This window comes from Archocentrus centrarchus, chromosome 9 (genome assembly GCF_007364275.1).
Source record: "Archocentrus centrarchus isolate MPI-CPG fArcCen1 chromosome 9, fArcCen1, whole genome shotgun sequence".
Taxonomy (NCBI): domain Eukaryota; kingdom Metazoa; phylum Chordata; class Actinopteri; order Cichliformes; family Cichlidae; genus Archocentrus; species Archocentrus centrarchus.
The window spans coordinates 16,704,111-16,729,435 of record NC_044354.1 but is presented as its reverse complement, the minus strand read 5'-3'; the positions used below and the strand labels follow the sequence as shown (position 1 = coordinate 16,729,435).

Genomic DNA, 25,325 nt, shown 5'->3' with positions numbered 1-25,325 from the left:
TTATAAATGAGTGTATTACATTAGTATAGTATAGCTGTTAGCATCCTCTTTTCACATTAGTTCTGCTTCCATTGGCTCAATCCTAACGCAGCTCCATCCCTAGATCCGCACCTAGTCACCACTTCTATGTGCTCACCTACACACACTAATTTGAATTTATTACCCTCCCCTTTTAATGCCATCAGTCTGAGGATGTCGATCTGCTATTGGTAAGTCAGACTGCAACTCAATTCTGAGTTCAAAAAAAGAAAAAAAAAAAAAACAACAACCCCCAAACAGTCGTAACCTTCTGAAACTGTCAAGTTTTCTAGTAAGAGATATAGCTCTAAAGAGCATAATGGGCCTTTTAGAACTGAGAGTGTTGCAGTCCCCTGATAGTAACCTCTTAATTTGCATCCAGTTTTGCCTTGACTGCTACACCAAGAATCAGGTTTTCTTTTTTCTTTTTTTCTTTTTTCTTTTTTTAAGAAAAGCCATCCTGACTCTAGAGAAACTTTCACCTTTATTGCTGCTGACTCTGCTGAAGGCTTCAGTGTCGCCTCATATGATGTTTTTTGAGGGCACATGGTGCCATCCAGTGGTGTGCCAGAGTAAAAGCAACCTGGCCTTTGTTTTTTTAATTTTTTTTTTTTTTTGTGCACGTGTGTATCCATTCCTCCTTTCCTTAATCATATTTTTTCACCTTCATGTAGAATTTTGTGTTGCAGATGTGCAACTCACAGCATTGTTCAGAATATAGAAATGAAGGGCAACAAAAGAGTACACTTTCATGTTACATCAAACCGCCATGATTTTCTGACAAACCCTCCCCTCTGCCGCACTAAAGTGCCTTTCCTTTGCCTTTGCTACCCTGCGTTGCCGTGGAAACCGGTGGTGTTACTATAGCGACAGTGGGCCCTCAGAAAAAGGGTGGTAAATGATAGGGTTGGCAGGGTTCAGCCTTGCCGCATGTCAAGTGATTAATTTCTCCAGAAGTTGGCATCACATTCATTCTTTCAGCATCTGTTGAGTGAAAGAAAGAAATGAAAGGGGGAAAAAAAAATGCTTTCTTGGTTTATTACTTTTTTGTTTGTTTTGTCTGGAAGTAGATTTTATGTTCTCAAGCCTCTCCCATCTTTCCTCTTTCTCTCTGTCTTCCCTTCCTCTGCCACAGAACCAGAGAATAAACAACTCTCAGTCTGCTCAGTCACTGGCCACCCCAGTGGTATCAGTAGCAACTCCTACTCTACCAGGACAAGGCATGGGCGGTTACCCATCTGCCATTTCTACTTCTTATGGTACCGGTATGTACCCCAGTGTGTCTGTAAACATGGGTTTATTTTGTAGTTTGTATAATTTTTAAAATAATTCAAACTTTACCCTGCATTACACCAAAATGACCCAACAAATCAAATTTTGGTTCAGATTTGTCCAATTGCAGGCATTCAGTGTGTGTGTGTGTGTGTGTGTGTGTGTGTGTGTGTGTGATACTACGGTCTAACAGCAGAGGGTGATATTGTCCCACCCAGTCACAGTGAGAGTTCATGTCACAGCAGCACATAACAGAGCTGCAACTTTGTTTCTTGGGGGGTTAACTAGAGTGAACAAACTGTAATGTGCATCTCCCTCTTCTTTTTTGTGTATGTTTGTACACAGAGTACTCCCTGAATAGCACAGACCTGTCATCCCTGTCTGGCTTCAACAGTGGCAGCTCCCTACACCTTGGCTCAATGAGTGGGTGGCAACAGCAACACCTTCAGAACATGCAGCATTCAGCACTCGGCCAGCTAGGGTGAGTGCACTGGGCTACTCTGAGGTGTTGTTGGGAAGTGCATGAAGTAACACGTAAATTACTTTTGTTTTGTTTTTTGGGTTTTTTTTTTTTTTTGAAATGCCACACTCATAAATCTACTTTACTGTTTTCAATCTTTACTTGCAAGATCCAACACAAATGACACCTCACTTTTTTTTTCATGAGTGTGTATGTACGCATGCTTGCATGCATGTTTGCGTGGGAAAAGCTGACTTTAAAATCACTTTGTTTCTTGCTCTGTAACTCTGTAACCCCTTGCGTTTCCTCTCCTTCCAACAGAAATTGTTCTAGCTCTCACTTATGTCAGGGTTCAAATCTCTCCCTGCCCTCTGCTCAAAGCCTCCACATCAAGTCCGAACCTGTTTCTCCTCCTAGAGATCGCACCAGCAGCACACCGGGGGGCTACGGTGGTGGGGTACCACCTCCCCAGAACCCCTCGTCCCGCCAGGACTCGGGACGCTCCCCCGTTGATAGCCTGAGCAGTTGTAGCAGCTCCCATGAGGGCAGCGACCGTGACGAGCACAGGAATGAGTTCCACTCACCTCTGGGACTGGCCCGGCCCGCCCTGGATGAGCGTGAGAGCCCCTCCATCAAACGGGTACGCCTGTCAGAAGGATGGGCGACATGATAGCACTGTCCTCTTCTCTGCAGTGCCCCAAGTTGCCCTGAGCTCCCAACAATGCAGCATTATGATGACCCACAATCAGCTCCCTCCTCTTCCTCCTCGCACTCAATATCACGAGTCACTCACCGCCCAACCCCACGGCCTCTCTCCTTTTTTCTCTTTATCGCAGAAGGAAAGCAAAGGGACAACCCTTTCCAAAAATATGTTTGTAATTTCTTTTTCCTTTTTTTTTTTTTTTCTTGTTTTGATTTTGCTGAGTGTGTGTGAGTGTGTGTTATACATATTGACATTATATAAAGCAGTTGGGTGTTGTAATGGGGGTTTGGGAGGGTAGTTGTTGTTCGGGATGGGATCTGGGGTTATTTTTGTTGGGGAACTATGCATAAATTGTATCGTGGAAAAAAAAAAAAAAGAATCATGTATGCATATATCTTTACACGTGCAAATGTGTACAGATGTGCATATCAACAAATACACAAAAAAAAATGGTCAGGTACTCTGTTTCATAAAACGTACTTACAATTTGCCTCAGTGATATATCAGTGAATAGAGACAAAAAAAGAAAAAAAACCAACAAAAACATGATGAGAGTGATTGTGTCCAGTGAAAAAACACCTTAACACTTGAGTTGGACAAACAATACACGTGTACAGTATCAGTTTCATTGCTCTAGACCTTCTCTGCAGTTTTACCTTGCAAAAATGTGTGTTAACATTAGATGATGTCATGTTGCAGGTTCAACGTATTTATGTAAATAGCGGGTCGAGGGGGGGGGGGGGGGGGGGTAAGGGCCAGGGTCAAAAGTTGCCAGACATTACAAGATTTATTTACTCACTAAATGAAAAAGCTATTATGCAACATTTGAAGGATTGTACAGGTAAACAGGAAAACCCAATGCTAGATGTGTGGAACCCTTGATCATTTTCGTGCTCCCCTTAAAGAACGGAGTGAGGACCACTCTTTGATCTAAGAGCTATGTTGGTGTAATCACGAAACTCTGGATCTAGTATTAGCTATTCAGTATTGATAAACAAAAAAAAAAAAAAGAAAAAACAATTGTACAATACACTTGCTTATATTTTCATATGAAAGGAATAAAATGCAAAGCATTTTTGTGGCTTTTTGTAGTTTCTATAAGCCAGAATGTGTTTTTTGATAGCTTTGCCAATAAGAGATGGATAGTTCACCCAGAGGGGAAATGACAGGGCTTCAAAGCCCCCCAAGCCATGAAAAACAGACTGAGATCCAATGCTTTGCTGAACTGTTTAATCTTTGTAGAAGTTTGTTTTTAAACGTGTATTTCTTATTATATATAATAATGGTAATATTAAGAATCTTTTAAAAAAAAAAATCTGTGAAATTAACATGCTTGTGTATAGCTTTCTAATATATAAATATATATAATAATGATTTTTTTGTTGGTTTCTTAGTGAAGTTTCTATGTGCTGTTGCACATGTTGTCTGGTTTGTTTCATTTTAACTCTGAACAGGGCTGTTCGGGGGGGTGTTTAGACTAACCTTAAAAACCAGCTGGAAAGCATTGCCGGGGTCTGTGTGACGGAGGAAAGACGAACCTGAATGCTGAAAATAAAAATATATTTCTAGTGGAAAATGTCACAGGACTGAATCTGGAGATGACACAGAAATAAATGTTGACACGTAACGCACACGGTTGTCACGCTGATGAGGAAATATGACTGGCCCTCAGTCTCTAGATGCATTTCATTATGAATCTAAATTATTATAATTTAATCATCCTAATCATAAAACATTTTTTTTGACCTCACAGAGTTTGAGTTCCACCTTCAATTTTCAACCCGGTCCACCTTGTGTTCAGGATGTTGCACGAGCCCAGACGCAAACTGTAAAATCTCCCTTTGAATCGTTTTTGTGTAATTCAATTTTGCGAGTGCATCGTGATTAAGCACCCTTGTTTTCAGACCTAATTTAATTCTGTGTCGCTCCAGTCTTGAAAACAGGGTTCCACAGGCTTTACGGCACTGTCACAGACAGTTCAGCGTAAAGACACAAAAGAACAAACTGATCATGCTGGTATGGGAGAAGCACAATTGTTTATTCTTGATGAATAGCTTTGATTTTCTCTTTTTTTAAGAAAAAAACAAAAAAGACAATGAAACTAGCCACATATCTCTCTGCCTCCCACTCCCGTATCTGCTGTCACTTACGTGTTATGATATTTCTGTGTGCATATTTCATGCAGGTTCACTAGGTTGTTACTGTATACAGTCTGTGTAGTCAAATGGGGCAGAGCCTCTATAACAGTGTTTCTTCTTCTTTTTTTTTTCTTTTTTTTTTTACTTCAATATAAAAAAAAAAAAAGGTTGGGGGAAAAAAAAATAAACATGATGTTTCAGGCAGCATAAGTGTGGAGAAACCAAAGTCAGTGGCATTTCTGTGTTGTAAAGTCGACTTTTATTTTCACATTCATTTATGGTTTTTGCAAGCATTGAAACAACGATAATAAAAGATTCTGCTTAAATTCACAATTGTTTTCACATTTCACTTTCAGTTAGTAACTGTAGCTTTAGCTATCAAGCTGCACTGTCCATAAGTATCTTATTAATTTACCTGTTTTCTTGTTCGTTTGTCTCCCTGTGCAGTGTATCCAAAAGGTTACATGCAAAAACAAACAAACAGATTTCCTATTTACAATTTGTTACTTACCCTGAATCAGTGGAATCATCTGGGCCTATGTGAAAGCCATACTTGTTTTTCACTTCATCAATCACCATCACACACTGCTTGCTCACTGAATGAAATAATGCCAACATGTCCTGACATTTAATTAGAGTGCTATAGTTTTGACAGTATTTTTAACCAAAGACATGGAGAAAGCTTGTCTTTATAGTTTTTGTTTTCCTTTTTACGTTTGTTCAATTTGAAGCCGTACTTTTTCTTCATCTGTTGATCAGTTGTTCTTTGTCATTAGTATAACAGACTAAATGTTGGTACCTCAAAATTGACCCAAGCAGTACCTCAGCTGATTTTTTTCATAAGTCACTTAACGTGCAAAAGGGGAGACCATTCACCTGTACAGCCATGTGTAATAACAATTGCTTAAGGTCCCAACATTCACATGCTACGGGATTCTTTGTTGCTCCTCTGTGTTTGTGGTTTATTTAAGTTGTACTCTAAAGCTGAAATTAAAAAAAAAAAGAGTAATATGTTAAAATACTTAAAAAGTCAGTCTGTAGTATCAATGTAGCTTGTATAAACCTGATGATGGGGGACGTTTGTAACTAAGGTTTTCTGGAATGCAGGAGCGGCTTTCAGCGGCATAAGCTGGCCTTTGTCGCCACTTGAGACTAAGATGGTATTAAATTAAATCACATCTCTGTAACTCAAGGGACTTGATTCAGCTGTATGTAGTGAAAACGTATGGGGATGAAATAAAAGTCTCCTCTGCAGGAGGGAAAGGCTATTTGTATTTTGCAGAGATTTCAGTAAAGTTACTGGCTTTCTTAGTTATCCTGATGTGACTTGGTGTGATTTCATTGTGTTTGACTTGTTTCTGCATGCATCCCATACAGTAATGGCTTTCATACCACACAGATTCAGAAAACATATCAACACAAAAGGCTTCGATAAGGAAATCAGGACGTGGTGCCAAAGCAGCTTCACTTCCAGAAAATTTGACATCACTTTTACAGATCCCTCTTCATATATATATATATATATATATATATATATATATATATATATATATATATATACATTTAATATTTGAAACCTTTTTAAAAACACTTTGGTATCATCTTTCTCAGTGATGAATTAAACTATATAGGAATATGTTTCCACATAGAGCCTAAACAATGCAATCACAGTTGTTAGAGTAACAACAAAAAGTTGTAGGCCTGCTCCAGGATTGGCTCATTAGCTCTTCAATTAAAAAGAGGGGGAAGAAAGAAAGAAAAAACAGTTAGAAGTGTGAATCAAAGAAAGAGGGGACAGCTCATTCTATAAAATCCATGACATTCTTTATTTTTCCAACTTGTAACAATTATTTCGAAATGCCTGACACACAGTAATAACTATATAATATAGTACAGCGTTGTTATAACAATAAGAACTGGATTTTAAACAAGATGACACTGGGTGACGCATTTCTGACTTCTGAAAAATGCGATAACCTGTAAAATCAGCTGAACGTTTGTTCGGTAGGGATCTTGCCAGTATGCAAAGAAAGAAAAAGAAAGAAAGACGTCTTCCTGACAAAGTGTTGCTGCTGCTTATTTCTGCAGGCAGTACAGGTCGCTTTTGTTATAAATCCATATATCTTACCTAAAAAGAATCACTTCTTTTGGGTGAAAATGTAATCATTTTGGTGAATAGGAAAGCACACAAAGAGAAATACGGGAATTCCAATTTAAAACGGAAAAAAATAAAATAATATTTCAGTGCGAATTTCGAACATCTTACAATAAATTTTTGATTTATTTATTTAAATATTTGTCTAACGTCTACCTTTTCTAAAGGCCCCCTTTCGATCTCTGATAGCTTTTCTTGTTAATATTAAGAAATCAAACCAGTGTTGGATTCTCTCAAGTGAATCTACGCCAGTGCTTCTTGGTGTTTATTTATTTGTGTTACATAGCACATACAAAAAAGTAGTGAATTCATATGAATGAAGATATTTTTGAAGGAAGAAAAATATTTCAGTGGGTTGCTGTGACCATAGGCCTACCTGTAGGATGGACTCACATTAAACTGCGTGCAACTGAATCATCTGTGAATCTTCTTTCAAATACAATTAAGCAGTTTAATTCTATCGAGGTACGTTACTTATATTTAAATTTCGTTTGGTTTTCTACTTTTTTTCCTATTCGGTATGTATTCTACAATTTGACAGTCATATTCATGGTCCAAAAATATACACATTTTCTTCAATGCGCAACATGAAATAATGTAAAAATCTGCCACGCGTAACTTACTAATCGCAAGTATTTAAAGGTGGTAAATCGAAGAAGCAGATTCAACACGTTTTTGGATATTGTTTTATTTCACAAGTACTTGCTACAGCAACAGCAACATGTACACACCACGGTCATTGCAATGCTTTGAATATGTTGCGTGTGAACAAAACCGAAGCTCAACGGATCATCTGAAATTAAGGACTTTGCTATTTCTCTTTAAAAATTCTATATAACACTAAGATCAAAGTTCCGATTTATTTTACTGACGGTTTGACTTAATGTGCACTTAAGATTGACACAATGATTTGTGTGTAAATGTTATTAAACAAACAGTTTTAATGTTTACAGCATTTTTCTTTTGACATTGTTCCGGGACGGTCCGAATTCCTCTAAACCGTCTTTACGCTGCTAAATTCCGTTTTTTCCCCACCATTAAATTCACATTAATACTAGAACCACTGTAGTGAATTTAGAGAGTTTTGTGCCAGTAACGTGTGAAAGAAGGTTTGTGAGGCCATTGCAGACGAAATATAATGAATTATCTGTCAGAAATAATCTATTGTGACAACAGTTTTCACAGTTTCTCAAAGGTCAGCCTGATAGAGCATACCTCGTCGCCTGAATGTGCAAACGGGCTGTCAATCTTTTTGATAAACGCTATAGGAATGAGAAAAGAAAAAAGTGAAAAAGTGCAGCGCCTTCAAGCTGAATATTTTTTTTAATCAAGACAGCACGTGTACATTTACTGGAAAAAAAAAAAAAAAAAAACTTATCTGAAATACATTTCACTGATTAAGCTTTAAGTCCAGTTAAGGCTACAGCTGCTCCATTTGTAACGTCAGAAGTGAAAGAAGGCTGAGGGCATTCGGGTTTACAGCATAAAACGTATTTTAAGATTTGATGTAATTTCACGCATGACGTTGGCTTGCGAAAGTTCAATGTGGAGTTGGTAGGAACAGGTATTCATTCGCCCATGTAGGCTGGTCGCTTGTTCATCTTGAGTACTCAAACAAGAAATCACCACTAGATGTCACCGTTTAGTCGTTTAGTCGACACCCTTCCAACCTGGATCTTCCTCATCATCTTTCTCCAAAGAAGCTGTAGACCAGACCTGAATAGTCCCGTGCACTCCACCAGCTGCTTCATCAGTTTTTCTTTGAGGTAAGTGTGAATGCAAAATACACTATTTATGACCGTTTAAGTCAAACAATTACTGCTTAATATTCGATTGTGGAAACAATGATAATGTACATTGTTTAGCAAACAAAACAAAACAAAACAAAAAATATGTCTAATAATAATAATAATAATAATAATATTAATAATAATAATAACACAGCTTATCTTGTTACTTCAAAGGAAAAAAAAGTTTTCATTTGTGCACACAGCTGCAAGAACGACTTCGCACTTTTACAACCTCAGGTATTCAGTTTAAAAATTGCTTGGCTGGTTCTTTACCTTGGAGGTGTTTCATTACGCCAATTTCTGAACACCGTTTCCATGTGCCAGACAAAGCGCCCGGTTCCTCTTACAAACTGCGTCGTAGGCTCATGCCTGGCCTGGCCTCAAATTGGAAAATACAATACATGATTACCCCACCCCCCCCCCCCCCCCCCCCCCCCCCCCCTTACTGACGATAAGTTAAAGTTATCTAATCCAAACCGGTTTCCGTTGTTATTTTTGCTCTATTTAAAATTGATGTTAAATTCAGCGTGTTGATAGCCGAATTATTACTCGATTTCCTCATACGTCTCTCATATTTAGACTCAAATAATAACAAGAATGCATAAATCACTTAGAACGACCTGTCTTTCTGTGTTTTTTGTCCATCTTTGAAATCACTTTATCTTATCTGTCGTCCTGATGAGACTCGAGCTAAAGGCTGTATTATCCATGCAAACAAGTCATTTTACCGACAGGAACAGTGGCAGTCCACCATGAATGCGTCTCTTCTTTATACAATTCAAATGAGGATGACGGAACAGCTATAACTGATCTCCTCCCCAACTCCGATTACAGAACTGGACAGTGTAATTGTAAGTTCATGAGTAGAAACATTGTGGTTTCCCAATTAAAACTTACAACCTCATATGCCGTTTACTCCCCCCAGTACTGAAGGTCTGCCAGTGTCGAATTACGCAGCCCCAATCCTTTTTTCTTTTTTTTCACTCACGAGGTAACAACTAAAATAATAAATAGCTGCGCTTGTTAAAACATCTAAGTGTCATTTCGGGATCTTTTACTATAAAAACCTTTCTCCACAACGTCGTATCATTAAAAGCCCAACATAAATATGAGTGGGAGAATTGCCTGATTTTGTGTAGGTTATAGGAACAGAGGAAATACTAACCATTCTTAAAATTTGCCAATAATCAATATGCTCAGTTATTTATCAGTACTAAAGACAAAGGCCTATGCGTTACGTTTTTGGTGGTGATGATGAATACGTGTGTGATGCAACAAAGGATGATGAATGGACTCCCAAATATTCCAATATTTTATAACAAGTAATATTAGGCTGCTTTCTAGTTAGAAGCCACGCATAGGTGGGGTAACGGACTCTTGTGGCTTTGAACATCTTTACGTGAGCCAGCCTGACCATTGGTGTTGAGCCACGAGCAATTTAAGAGCAAGGTTCAATGACAAGGGGAGTAGCCATATAGGGCTGCATCTGCTGTGGCTGCTGGAAGAAAGTTTGACCTCCTGGAAAACGTCCTAGCAACTTGATCGAAAAGTGGCATATAACCAAACACAAAATAACACTATGGCAGCGCTGCTGGATTTTGTTAACTGGAGGTAAGTGGTCAGGTTTTTCATTTAAGACGGAAACATCAGGATGCAAAAAGAAAGAAATGGTGAAAATTGCGATATATTTTTTTTTTTATGTATTTCTATTTGGCTTCATATAATGTGATCGTGTTTGTGGATAATTTTCTCCAAGAGCACTTGCATTCGCGCTCTCGTCCCTGGCATCATCTCTGTGCGCGTGCACGGACACTAAGGAGACAGGCTGAGCAATTGCAGCCTAAATGTCAGCGCTGCGTCACTGTTTTTTTTTTTTTTTTTTTTTTTTGCACAAACGGGACAGGAGACTTTTTAGTTATTACTTTTCGACAGTCATTGTCTTATTCTGAGACAGTCGTATCAATCTTACAGTATCATCTCTTAGGTATTACCTATGCTGAATGCCTATTGTCTGCCCACCAGAGAGCTCTTTGTTCATGCATGCTGCATATAAGTATTCAAAGGATATCGCCCATTTACATTAAGATTCAATATTTTTATTCTTAAACCCACAGTGTCTTCATTATCGGCACTGCTGGTTTAATATAAGCCAACATTAATCAAATAATTTGATTATTACGTTTGAAAATAAAGGAAATAAATGCCATCGCTACACAAGAGCTTTGCATAGATCTAAAGAGCAAAACAGTAAGCTATAAACACTAAGCAAGAAGTATGTAATGCAAATCTACCCGCTGAATATGCATCAATATTAAAAATAATACGCACACCAGAGCCAACGGCGTCGGAGAATTGAGAATGGCGGAGCGGGTCGTCTCATTACGCATGGGCGGTTTTCCACGCAGGAGCCACGGTTCTCCTTCTCTTCGTGTCTCCCTTAATTCTGTCCTGCTCACATTAGGGAAGCTTCTTGGAAAACAAAACAAAGCTATGTTGGCTTTCAATACGGCAAACCACCAAGAACAGGCTGAGGGGAAATACTCCGACTGCGGCCGGGCGGACTATGTAGTAAGAGGGATTTGCATATTTTGATGCGCTAATTGCCTTGATGTATTTAAATATGGCTGCACGTAGCTGATATGCTTGTCTACGTCATTGAACGTGCCCTCGCTGTTAAACTAAAACGTGAATCCGGTTGAATCTAATGGATACGCCTGCAATTAGGCATAGGATGGGGCTGGGGTAAGGGGGGTAAATGAGAGAGGATACTTGGCGCTCCCTTTGCATTTGCTGTGTTTCGGTCACATGATGATTTTTCTAAAAGAAAAGGAAAATAGGCTACGTGAAAATTGTGACCGGTGCAAATAACAGAGCGGGAAGCCTGAGGCGCTTGCCTTGGAGAAATGGTATTCTGTCAAAGTAAAGCCTTTTAACAAGTTTTACTGAAAAAAATCGAACATTATAATATATTCACAAAAAAAATGTCTTCGCCAAGAGAATTATATAAAGACACAGGCTACTTGACAAGTGGGTCACTTCATTCTAACTTTTTTTGTGTGGAAAAAAACTCATCTTTCTTTTCCTTTCACTCTCTTCAGTTCAGGCTGTGTGTGTGTGTGTGTGTGTGTGTGTGTGTGTGTGTGTGTGTGTGTGTGTGTGTGTGTGTGTGTGTGTGTGTGTGTGTGTGTGTGTGTGTGTGTGTGTGTGTGTCCAATTTGGAAGGGGGTGCGTGTGTTATGAGATTAGCCTACCTCGTATTAGGCTACTGGGACCAAGGTGGATTTATAAGTCTTAGTACAGGCCTGTGCTGTACACAGAGATTGAATCAAAAGATTCTGAGTGAAGTTTAAAGTGTGTTTCTGCCTTTTCTTTTCATTATTGACCCCATTCTAGACTTAGTTTGGGAATTGCATGTAGCAAATCATTTCCCCTCTGTCTGGAAACCGGTAAATGCGTTCCGTTTGTCAAAGCGTGTTAGCGAAGCGCCTGCAGCAAATTCATTACCACCCAACTGCGAGGCTCACTTCGCAACCTGGTCAGGGAAGAGGAGGGAGAGGTCCACGCCAAACCGCGAACAATGCTGCCTTAGTTCGTGCGTGCAACAAAAGAACCGAGGGAACTTGTTTGAATTTCAGAGCACGTCCTCTCCTCACACAGAAGGATGGACTTTACACCCCCCCACCCCCTCCAATCCCTCCCCCTCCTCATCATCACCCCCTCCCTCCTCATCCGAACTCACCATCAACAGGGGAAAAAAAACTTGCACACTCCGAGAGCTCAACTGTGCATGCACTTTTTTTTTTATTTGGTGCTTGTAGACGTTATGGGAAAGTTGTGTCTCTCCCTCTCCCCATCCCTCCCTCTTTCTCCTTCTCTTCGTCTGTCATGTGCGTGGGATGCTCATGCTTTGCACAGAGCAGCTGTAGCACGCCGAATAGAGGCTAGAGTGTTAGCGGCAATTTTAAAGTCCCCCCACCAAATAATACGGCTGGGATATTTGAAGGGAGCATACACAATATCACGGTACACTCGGACCCCGTTGTTCTTCACCTGGCTGGGACGGCTTCTGGTCTGATTTGACTCGCCATTAGGAAGTAAGTGCAACTTGTGTGCCTGATTTGAAGATTTCCCTGTGCGCAAAAGTTGTCGTTTAAAAAAATGATCGCATGCGTTGCTGTTTTGTTAAAATTCCTCACTGAACGAGGTTTTGTAATTAGACTTTCAAGAAACAAATGCGAAGTTTGTGGCTTTTAATATCTTCTTACACACTTCGGAAATAGGACACTGATTAGATCCATGTGGCAGCCTTTAGACGCACTCAGACCCTGCGTTAGACTTCATTTTGATAAAAATTTGTTTAATGTTATAAACTTTATGACTGTCTTCACTCCTTCTATTCAGCTTTCTGCAATTAAGTCATCTTTAGAGATTTTCAGCAGTATTTCTAGAGTAAAACATGCGTCTGAGATCATCTCTCCTTTTGGTCAAGAAAAACTGCCGAGCATTAAAACAAGTGTTGTCCGACATTTTCATTATTATTATTACACATACATAAGTAATACTTCCATGCCAATGAAGACACTGTGTTTGGGTTTTGTTTGTGTGAACTGGATACAGTGAGAGAAGTGGGATTTCGGGAGCGATGTGTTTGAAGAAAGAAACGAAAACAAGAGCAGAAACAGACCAATTCGCATAAAATGTGTGTTTCCTTTATCTTTACTGAAGGACCTAAAATGTCTTGCTGAAACCCAAAAAAAAAAAAAAAAGTTTGACTTTACACTGAATGAATAACGTCACCAAAATCGTCACACAGTGTCTTAAAAACAAAGCGTTCATTGTACAGTTTTACTTATGTAGGTGTTATTACGCACGAATGCGTCGTATGCTCGAACAATAAAGCTGGTAATGCAAAGAGAACTCTGCCCTGCGGAATTTTTTAAAAATATTTTTTAATTTTTTTAGCTTCTCGGCATTGTATCATTAATTTTCACGGAAATACAGCTTATTGTAATTGCACAAGGCTCAGCAGGTATTACATTTGAAAATGGTGAGTTGTAGTTATAGCATGATCTCTGTGCGGAGGCCTGTTCGGAAGCCCCCTTTTACCTTAATCAGGTGTGCTTCATAATGATAACCATAATGATATAAAGTTGATCATTCAACAGATTCACACAAGAGGGACCAGATGATTTTGGATGTGGGAAAGTTGGCAATGCATTACAAGTAATGAAGACAATGTGTGCGTAAATTAAGAGACTTTTAAGCGTTTGTCCATAGTGCAGAGATGAGATTTGGGCAAATCGGGCTTCTAGCGAATATCAGGTTGCAAGTGGAACGTGTGTGAAAATGGGTGGCTGAAATTTGCAAATATGAATTCACTAGATGTGACTGTGAACATTTAAGGAGCAAAGTGTGTGGAGTATTCCCCGTTGAAATGCACAGGCCTTGTGACTCATATTTGCTCATTAAAACACCTCTGCTTTGCCCCTCCCACCTACGAAACGAGAGTAAACTCGAGGGCCAGCTCTGAAACTGTAGCAAGTGAATGGAACACCTGAAGAAAAAAAAAAGTTGATGGTGCCATTGACAAATAACACGGTGCTAATTTGTCAGCGTGTGCTTGCGTGAAATAAACGTGCACGCATGAATCGAGCCAACCAAGGTGTGAGGCTAACTTTTTTTTTTCTGAACTGAGAGCCTTTAACAGTCCGAAAAGATTCAAAGTTCTGTACAAGGGACAATAAATGCACTCGATAACCTGCAGCTGCGTGCTCCTGCGCATGATCCATCACATGTTCCATGTGCGTGTTATTGTTGACACAGTTACAGAGCCCCTATATTTTGACCCATTTGTGCTGAGCTACCAGTTAACTACTTACATTTCTACGCAAAAGTGAGCGGGTTAACATCCTCCCGGTGAAGCGCTGGGGGCTTTTATTTCGCGTGAGCCGACACTGGGAGCCTACCTGAATGCCATTGTAGTCTACCCAGCTGATTGCGACGATGGCAAAAAAGAAAAGAAAAAAAAAAGAAAGAATAAAAAAAAAAACCACAAACGGCTATTAAGGATTTCGACGCAAAACCGAGCACGTGAGAACAATTTCACTCCTGTCGTATCGCATGTGAGAAGAAGAGCAGTAAGCAAACGGGTATCATGTTATTGCGAATAGGAAATACAGCCTAGACAGGAAGACGCTGGCGCTCGAGCAGCGCTCTCCTCACTAAGTAGTTTCGGTTTTATTGTTTAATAGGTGCTATTTCTGGTCGCATCTCCCAATAAAAGCAGTTGAATCGCTCTCGTTCTGTGTAAAAACAACATATGGTTTCCCTGCCATCCATTTTCATCCCTGTGTGAGACAGGGTGTGCAGACTGCTCGCTGCAAGGCGGACTTACTCCAACGCGCTCTGTGTAATGGGTGAAGATTGAGCATTGATAGGAGGTTGCATTTGCGATTTTTTTTATGACATCACCGGAGTTACTTTGTCGTGGTCCGAGGCCTTTGACCTCACCGGGGTTGGTCCATATTTTGGCCACCCCCAGCCCCCCTATCCTTTGGGGATGGCCCTTATCCCCCCCACTCTTTTCAGTCTGATCGACCATGCAGCCTGAAGAACGGACCCTTTGGCTCAGAGTCATCGGTTTTATCTTTCCTTAAGTACACGCTGGATGCGAACGGACAACTTGACACTCTGGCCAAAGGAAAAAAAAAAAAAAAAGAAAAGAAAAACAAGCTCCTGTCTTCATAATCCGAAACATTTGCGTCGTAATTCCTTGTGCTGTTATTGCACTTTCCACAGGAAACAGGATTTCCCACCTTCTCTGCCGTGTTTCTTCTCCACTGGCCTCGCAGGATATCTATTGCCACTGCCACAACGACTTAATAGAGGCGAAAGAGCCTTTTGTGGGATTGAAGCTATTTGCATTGCAAATGATGGCCCCCGTGCAAGGATGACTACACCTTACCGCGATTTTGAAGGCCCTCCTCAACTCAGTAATACTGGTTAATGTCAAGTGAATATGACATTAACACTGGGAATATATATCTTTTTTTCTCTTTTACATCAGGTGTGTTCCGGCTGTACTGTGGTGCCTTCAACGACAAAAAGGGAATATAAGGGATATAATGCACAATGTGACTTGAAAGAGGACACTGATGACTTTTTGCTATTATATTTGAGTTCTGAGAGGTGGAAACTTGGAGACAAGAAGATGAAATACACATGTGGATTATTGCTGAAGATTAGGAAGTGGGTTGTTATCTTTGGTTATCTAGCTGTATGAGTGTTCTGCTCGTCATAAAGCTAGATAACCGAAAGTAAAAACTACTTCCAGACTCGTCGAGGACTTTTGGACGACACATTCCTACTCAGTTTCCCAAATGGACCTGAGATTGTAGATTTTATTCATCTAAATGGGTTGATTTTTTGTGTTTATTAATTATTTATTATTATTTTGTATTTTTCCCCCACAACGTACAGGTTCAAATTCTCACCTGGAGAGACACATTTTTGTCTATAATTACATTAATATCGTTTTCAGAGAATAATATGAAGCACATTTACAGTGCTGTACACACGTGCAAGCTTATCCGCATTTAACCATGCCTGCGCGCACACACACACAATGCACAAGTCACACACAAACACATACACACACACACACACACACGCTGAACTTTGTCTGAGGCCAAAATACGTCATGTTAAATTGTTTCAGTCCATAATTTTTACAAACTGTTTTTAGTTTAAATGTAGTTTCTTCAAGGGTTTATCGGGAACATTTAATGTGGGTGGTGGGAATGAAAGATTGCATTAAGAGCTTCTGTAGTAATCCACGTGTGTGACTCCACGATTCTTATTCCAGCATGCTCGAGTCCGGCCAGGAAACGGCGCTGGCATTCCAAACAGTTATAATTAGGACATATAGTCAACTGACAAAAATGGAGAGAGAGAGAGAGAAAGAGAGAGAGAGGTGGGAAATAGGGTTAGGAGAAGGAGGGAGGTGGCAGAAGAGGGAGGACAGGAGGGAGGGGATTGGGGAGATGCTGAGGTGGGGGGGATCGGGCCCGCTTAATTGATTCCGTTAACCGCAGTGCAGGAGATGTGAACGACTGGACGATCCCATTCCCACGCTCGGTGGGGCAAGTGGCAATGCCATGCCCAGGCCCAGTATGACAGACAGCGCCGTGAGGACCTGGAGGGGCTGGGTGGGGGGATGGGGGACGACAGGGGTCATGAAAAGACGTCAAGTGCACCAGACTCATCTGCATCCCCAAAGAAAGAGGCGACGTTTCCCAGCCCCAGCCGACGCGGCGCTCCTATACTTGGAGTAGTAACGGTCTTGAATGCGTTAATGTCTCGCCAATTGTAGCCACTGATAATGAGGACTGGGGGAGGTCATTATTTTAAAACTATGCGGTTTATGGCCGCATGTGCCCTACATGTGGGCGCGGATCCAGGCATTTTCTTGAGAATAATTCTCCATATAAGTCTGGAGTAGCTGAATGGATCACAGCTCAGCACTTTGTATTTGAACTTGACCGTGAACGTCCTAATTGAGATTAAGAAAACAATGTCAGGGGCAGAAAATTAGCTGGCACGGATAAAAATATGGGTTGACACATGGGATCTCGCATTATAACGCACATTTAACAGCCTTTCCCAGCCTGGCCTTTAAGAAAAACACACTTCCTACAACAGAAGTGAGAATAAGAAGTTGATCACTCGTGGTGCTTTAGATTCGAGCTCGTAACTCTATAAACATGCAGACCTGTTAGTCTTCCTGATGACTGCTTGAGCTTTTAAATGAGAGGCTGTTTCCACTGTAAACCACGTGTTTCCAGCTTGCCTGTTTATTTTAATAGCATTTCCACATTTCATGTCATCCTCATTCTTTAAACACCCATTCAAAGAATATGTGATTTTTATTTATTTATTTTTTTACTTTCCGAAAAAACATCTGATCAAGTCCTATTCCAAGTTCAGCATATGTTCAGATGTCTGTCTTTGGAATAGAGGATTATTTAGGTGCTGTGTTAAACAGAGGCACAGTGGCTGAATTCAACACCGGCTTTGCTGAAAAGGTCTCTTGCAGACTTTCTCACACCGTCAGACAAAACTAGTGTCTCTTGTTCCCGACCCCTGTCAAAGACGGCATACAATACCAGGTCGTTTGGCCGAAAGAAATTTGAGAACACAATTTGGACCGAGCTGCGGTGAATAAAACAAGTCTTATTGTCCTCGGTTAAGACGATTGAAATCCTTGTCTAGCCTTATGAAAGAGAACACTGTTTTTAAGTCTGGGGGGCATACTAAATGTCAACTCGGAGTCAAAAAAAAAAAAAAAAAAACGCCTCTACTAAGACAACATCTCATAGTTAATCATTAACCAAATTTTCTACCATGGCACATCCTGTCATGTTCTTCTTACAAAATATACTATATATTTTTTGTTTTTGTTTTCTTAAAAAAAGTATATTTATGCTGACTTTATTTATCATGATCCCTCCTAGTAGTGACCAGTGGCCCTTAGTCCAAGGTTTGTGAATAGAATTTGAAATGCAATGCTTAGTTGTACTATTACCAGGAGAGAGCAGCATCAGGTTTCAAACAGTTGCAAATCACACTTGCATGTCTCTCCTCCTTAATAGCGTCCTTTGCTGCATGCAGGAGAGATGCAGCATGATTGGCAGCAGTTCTTGTGTGGTGTTTAGGCTTTTAAATTCTAATTTGGTTCAAAATGCTGTTTTTACATGAAGTGGAAGCCACTGCTGCCATAAGTCCTAAAAATAATGACTGGTATTCTCTACCTGTGATGATGGCTTGGCCCCATATGAATCTTACATTTAGCTGATCCTGAAAATGTGCAATCTTCTGTTCTCTAGAGTCTCTATAGAATATGCCTCCATAAATGAAAGTAAGTGTCTCCTAGTCTGTGAGGAAGCCAAAAGTATGCTTTTATATTATTTATGGAGGTGTCCCTAATATACAAGCACATTCAAAAAAGAAAGGCTCTTCAATTCATTCACAGTGTCCTATGTATCTGTATATCTATATCTATATCTATATCTATATCTATATCTATATCTATATCTATATCTATATCTATATACTTACACCTCTCTCTCTCTTATATATATATATATATATATATATATATATATATATATATATATATATATATATATATATATATATATATATATATATATGGTCTTGCCAGTAAAGGAAGGCTCTAGTTGGGTAGTCTTCTATCCATGTTCACACATACAGTGCACTGCAGCCACTGTTGTCACGTGAGTTGTTGAGTAACATAACCATGACAACCATCATAGAAGGTGTTTTCATATTCATTGGATGTGCAATCAGCATATTTTATGTGAGTGTGTCTGGGGGCTTTATGTGATTCCTCAGTCCCTCTGTGTTGTGTGAGGCAGGTGCAATAGCAGGTTTATAGTATGTATCACTCCTGGGTAATTTGTGTGCCAGACAAAGGATATATATATATATATATATATATATATATATATATATATATATATATATATATATAGTTGGAAAAGCTGTCAGATTGTTGGTTATACAGGGTTACAGTTAGTAACACCCAAAACGAAAAGAACTCGTTTGCATCTACATAGACATGTCTGTTCTTAATGTATGGTACTGCGAGTTTGCCATATTTAACTGACCCATGTGTCTTGGATAGCTAGTGAGGCTACCACAGTCATGTTGATGAAAGGGAACAATAGCTGAGTCTCAGTCAACAACGTCTGTCTGGCTTGGGCCATGTCTCACTCTTTGTGTGTGTGTGTATGTGTGTGTGTGTGCATGTGTGTGTGTCTCTTGGACATGAACTTGAACTTGAGACAGGCGGCCAGACACCATCTGTGCACCAGGAGTAATGAATTCAGTGCATTCATGGCTGTGGAGCAACCCTAGGCCACCACCACCCATTGATGAGCAGATGACTCCTATAGTCTGAGTTAGCTCTTCATTACTAATAGAATTCAACAATGCCAGCTGGTCGTAGGGAAGATTGTTTTGTCTGTTTTCCTAAATGAGTAGTGGTGTGCCAGTGTGCTGGGGCTTACATGTATGCATGCAGTATGCATCCTTGTATGTGTCTGTATGCCTGTCAGTGCGTGAGCATGTATGCATGAAGGCCTCCGTGTTTTCCTATTTATCTTTGTCTCTCCATATAGCGCATGCAAATGAATTGACATGGACCTTTTTTTTCTTCCCATATGCTGGTCTTTTCTCTAATAAAGCACTGGTCTGCTATTTTAACAACACAACCGTGCTGAATTTATTGCCTTGATAATTGAATGGGCCAGTTCAGTATTTCCCCTGATAAAGGGTAGTAAGTGAATGAGGCATAAACCTTAAACAAGCCAGGCACAATGTGAATTCCTGCAGGCCCTCCTTCTCCTACTCCTCCCTCTCTTCTTCCAGCCCAAGCTTCTGTCACAATCACAAGCACATACACAGACACACAGACGCATGCGCACACACAATAAGCTTTTCCCTCTGGTTGGTGTCGCCTTGGCAACGGTAGGTGAGATCACCTTGCGCATGGCAGCATCAGTCCCTGCCAATGCAGGACAGGTTCCTAGTTTCAGTGTGTGTATGTTTGTGTGTGTGTGTGCGTGCATGCGCAGGTGAATACAGAGTGTTATATGCAAGAAACTAGAATGCCACCTACCCCTGTGTCTGTGGCTTAGCGTATACACAGCTTTTGGTGTAAGGTTGCATCTTTGTGGTTAATTCCCATGCACTGGTTAATTGATTTACTTTAGGTTTCTCCTGCTTTTATTGTTCTTTTTTTTTAACCATAAACTGAAGTCATTAAGTTAATCTGATTACTGACAAATTTGTGAGCGTCCTCATATTTACCATATACAAGTCTGGGATGGCACATTAGTGTTTTGCAGACATACTGGGATACACAAACACTCACAAGTGTCACTAACCTAAGTAAGGGTGTCACCGCTGATTAACAGAGATCTGATCGGCCGCTCTCCATAACAGACCAGCCAACCATAACTTGCCAATAATCCACTAAGGAATGTCATGGCCCAGCCCTTTTTAATGACATCATGCATGGCCACTTGAATGTCTTGTGGGGAGCAGCGGGCATGCTGTGCTTTGCCACACTGTATGCCCCCCAACCCCCCCCTTCTCCTTCAACTAACTGTGTGGATATGCATGGCCAACATGTTAGTCAGACACCTTACTTAACTGTCAAATGTCTGTTATGCAACAAGATGGGACTGCATTTGAAAGTGAGAGATTTTTTTGTTGTTTGTATGGCGTAAGTCTGCCTTTGTCTGCAACTATGAGCTTATTAAGATCTGCTAATATTAAAAAAAAGTCTTTTTTTAGTACAATGCAACAAGTAAAATGTAAGTACATTGTCAGACAATACCACAATACTTGAAAACTTCAAACTAAAACTTAAAAACTGGATCTAAAAAGAGTTTACATGCATCATTTAGATGCTTTAAAACTATGTTATGATTACCTGAAAATATTTGTAGCCTGTTTAAAATTGTGAACTTTCTTCCATTAACGGGCCATCAAGTAAAGTCAAAGTTAGGCTGAAATTTGGTAATTCCAAGATTGATACTTTTAACACCCTTATTTGACCCAAACCTATCTTATTAATCTATATCACCAGTATGCTTGCCAGTAACTGTCCAAACATCCTGCATTTATTCCATATTTTATAGCTTACCTTTAAACATAATCACAATATATTGCAATATTCCACAAAAAAGCTCATTTTAGAGACAATAAAAAAAATAGAAAGACATTTTGAGAAAAGCTAAAACAGCCTACAAATTTCTAACACTTTTTAAAGAATAATTAAAAAAGAATTGTCCAGTTCATTTTCTAAAAAAAGAAAAAAAGGAGTATAAATTAGCATATTGCTGATCTTGCAGTCCATTTCTCTGCAGCTCTGTTTAAGTTTTTAATGCAGCATTGTGTAAGCTGATATCATGTTTGTAATTCCCCAACATCTAACATTACAACAACTTACAGCATATACTTTCAGCTTCACAGCAGTATGATAAGATATCAGTATTGTGGCAGCAGCAGTGCAGACTGAGGTTGTATGCGCAAATGCTATTTTTGCTAAAGTCTGAATCTGGCTGTCTGGCTGTCTATATCAGTGCTCTGCTGGCTTTTGATTATGCAAATACTATGCACTATAAATGAATTAGCACACTTGCATCTGAAATGTGCTTCTTTGAAGATGAAAGTGTCTAAATAATACATTTGGTGCCACTGCATTATTCATTCTCTGTTAATTACATACACAAGACTGCATGCTAGGTTTTACATTTAGGTGGTGTAGATGTTGTTTGTTTTTTGTAATACAGAGTATACTGTATATACAGCCACAATCTGTCAGCATCTACATACCTGTTTCCAAAGTACAGTTAATTAAAATTGTTTCTCATTATATTCATAATCACTCAATTACATTATTAAACTATCTTAGCATTGTCATGCTAATGCAATTACCAAAAAGATTTATTGGCTTTTATTGTTGAATTAGTAGTTCATTTTTGAGCGAGCTCTGATTGTGTAAAACACAACGCCCTTTGTTCATTTTCAAAACATGTGGTGGTTTTTTTTTTTCGTTTTCATATCACGCATAAGCCCCTCTGTAATTATGTATGAGAGGAGGAGCTACACAAAACATTAAATAAGCATAAATACTTTAGCCGCGCATCAACTACAATTAAAATGTGTCCATCTTCCCGCGTTTTGTAAAGCGTGTGGTATTGAGGCTTGGGTACAATTTGAATATGGAGAATCGTTTGAAAAATATATGCTATTCGGCAATTAAATTATATGAGCTCTTGGATGAGGAACCACTACCAGTGCATATAGAATAGTGAGCAGTAGTTGCTACGCTTGCATTAGCATCTGGCCCTTTTATGTAAATTTGATGAGAAAGGACTCATGCATATACGCCAGGGCTGGGCTGTACTCGCCTAATATCCTTATTAGAGAGGGATGAATTAAATATTTATTAGGGGGGCTAAGGGTTAGGAAGTGGGGGTGGGGGGGGCTGTCCTGTGTTGTCATGAGGACCTGAGGAGAAAGGGGGGGGGGAGGAGGAGACTGGCTTTCTGTATGAGTGTCTCTCTCTGCCTCAAGGTGCCACCATCTTAAGGCGTTTGGCAGTAGTGAGATTGTGGGGAGGGTAGACCTAAAATGTCCGCTGGCATAGACACACGCATGCATACACATTAATGCATACAAATTTCCGTGAAGCATGTGGATAGGACAGAGATCTGAGAGTCAATTATTCAGTTACTGTCGTCGGCAGCTATGCATGCCGAGCATTTCATTTGCATCTATTAATTCCTTCGATTACTGTCACTTAGTGGATCGACCTGTGTTTAGCTTTCTGTCGCTCGCCGCTTATTGTGTACGAACGCTAATGCCAGCACCACGGCTATCATATTTGCTAATGTTTTGAGAATTTCATTTTAGCACGTCAGTGTATTTTTTGTACCTAGAAACAATTTGCAGGTGAGCCTTCGTTAAGGCCTCAATGAAATACACTGTAATAAGACGCACAAAGTATTCCTTTATAAAAAAAAAAAAAAAGAACTGAAGTTTGTGTAGTTTTATTTTTTTACAATATTACAACAGTTCATTAAGTTGTTTGATAGCTATAATCACTAAACACTTGCTGCTTTAAATCTTAGATATAACAGAATGAAAGTACTTTTTGTATATGACACAAATATATGGGTTTGCTTACTTAAACATTATAGATACAGATGCAGATTTACTTTAAGTGTGCAGTTACTGATAATACTTTTTTTTTTACAAGATTATACCTTTTTTAAAGCAGCCTTGCCAAAAATGACAATACAGATGCTACAGAGCAGGGTAAGGAAGGCAGTGACAATATTGTAAGTTTATGTAAATGAGCGCTTTACTGTTCTCCCTATCATTGTCTGTCTCCTTCTCTCTTACTCACTCTCGCTGTCACACACACACACTTTAGCTGACCTCCCCTATCTGTTAATTATCATAAATGTGCTTAGTGAGTTGGCACACAGGGGCACACATGCACACAGGCACACACACACACACACACACACACACACACACACACACACACACACACACACACACACACACACACACACACACACATATCCGCAGCACACAAACACACATTGTTCAGCGAGATACAGACACAGCATTAGCATTCCCTTTCATCGTGAAGTGCTCCTGAGCATGAAAAAGAATGTGCAGGAAATTATTCAAGATGAATTATACCACACATCATCCCCAGGTTTCAGGCACTGACAAATACACACACACACACACACACACACACACACAATGACATATATATATATATATACACACACGCACACACACCATACAAACATATAAATACAGGGTTCACCAGTTTGGGTAAGTATGTTATCGAAGGGTATTCAGCTCGTACTACAGTTTCGAGATCTAGTTTAAATTGGCTGTTAATGTGTAAATTTGCTTTTGTATGTACGTGTGTGTTGCTGTTAGTGTATCTGTGAGTTGCCCTGCTTCTATGCTGAAATTGTCTCAATGATTATGTGGAATTATTTCTATGTGAATTCTATGTCCTTACATAGTCAGCCTGTTGTCCCTTTTTTACATGCATAAAGTATATACACAATATCAGCTGATCCCCTTTCCTACCTCCCTGTTTCCTTGATGAGTTGGTATGTCCTGGCGCACTGCCAAAAGATGTGAGAATAATTAAAAGGCTGTGAGTTTGAATCTTGCGTTGGCTAATGGATTGTTTCTGAGAGGAAATGAGACAGGCAGCATGGGGGGAGCTGGGTGGCAAAGCAGACCTTAACTTTGGATAATGAAACACTGTAAGCCACGGTGGTGGCGAGGAGACACACCTCTCATAAAGGAAATGCTTTTGTTCTGTGACTACTCCCTTTTGTCATATAGGCAGGGGCAATTGGAAGGTGTCACACAATGTGGGAAAGACGCCATCAATCCTGTATCACTTCAGTCAAAATATATGTAATATTTCCCATTTTAATTTACAATCTGTTTAAAATCTCTGCAGCTTACTTAAATGTTTTTCTTTAATGTTTTTCCACACAAGATAATCCTTTTATGGCTCATATATGTTTCTCTTTATGTTCTCTTTTACCGCCTCTGTGCACGATTGACTGTGATATGCATACGTCTGCAATTTGCATTACATTTAGCATCACATGCATCACCACGGTGCCGCTTGCGAGAAAGCCGGCTTGATTTTTGGCACTGTTACCAGTGTAGCAACTCTACCACCCCCCACCCACCCAACATACATGTAGGCTCGAAGCGTGGTGGTGGGGAGAGAAGGGGGAGCAGAGCGAGGCAGGGAGATAGAGGAGCAGGAGGGAGATGGGATGAGACAAGTCACACAAGCCGCAAAGGGAACAGGGTGAAGGTGGAGGGGGAATGCTGTATAGTTACCCTAAACTCTGCTGTAGGGCTAGAAACACACATCGATACAAACACACACACACACACACACACACACACACACACACACACACACTGGTTTACCAAACAACCGCAAGACACACTCAGAAATATGTGCAACATTGCAGTGGGGAGTATGAGAATATTCCCTGATATCCCAGTCATTGACTTTTTTTATTTTGGTTATTCTTTTTACTCCTGAAGAGCTGATTAAATTTAGAGGTGCATGACATGCATGCATCTTTCAGGGTGCTCGATACTAATGCGCTTATGAGGCCTGTATG

The 25,325-nt window shown here is 39.9% G+C and overlaps 1 protein-coding gene and 1 long non-coding RNA gene across 13 annotated transcripts in view; both read left to right on the top strand.

Annotated features, from left to right (window-relative positions):
• Positions 1–3,174, top strand: part of mef2cb (myocyte enhancer factor 2cb) — a 67,786-nt gene extending 64,612 nt beyond the window's left edge. For 6 of the 12 annotated variants that reach the window (XM_030737690.1, XM_030737689.1, XM_030737698.1 and 3 more), the window contains 4 exons: positions 186–209; positions 1,154–1,283; positions 1,636–1,771; positions 2,072–3,174. In XM_030737690.1, coding sequence (XP_030593550.1) covers positions 186–209; positions 1,154–1,283; positions 1,636–1,771; positions 2,072–2,420 — 639 coding nt within the window. In that variant the 3' untranslated portion in view covers positions 2,421–3,174. Of the gene's footprint in view, positions 1–185; positions 210–1,153; positions 1,284–1,635; positions 1,776–2,071 lie in introns of those variants that run through there. The other 6 variants (XM_030737697.1, XM_030737695.1, XM_030737696.1 and 3 more) reach the window with 3 other exon arrangements.
• Positions 3,175–12,257: 9,083 nt separating this feature from the next.
• The window catches only part of LOC115786065 (uncharacterized), a 35,760-nt gene continuing 22,692 nt past the window's right edge, over positions 12,258–25,325 (top strand). The window contains exon 1 of the long non-coding RNA XR_004020394.1: positions 12,258–12,630. This is a non-coding gene — a long non-coding RNA (uncharacterized LOC115786065). The remainder of the gene's footprint in view (positions 12,631–25,325) is intronic.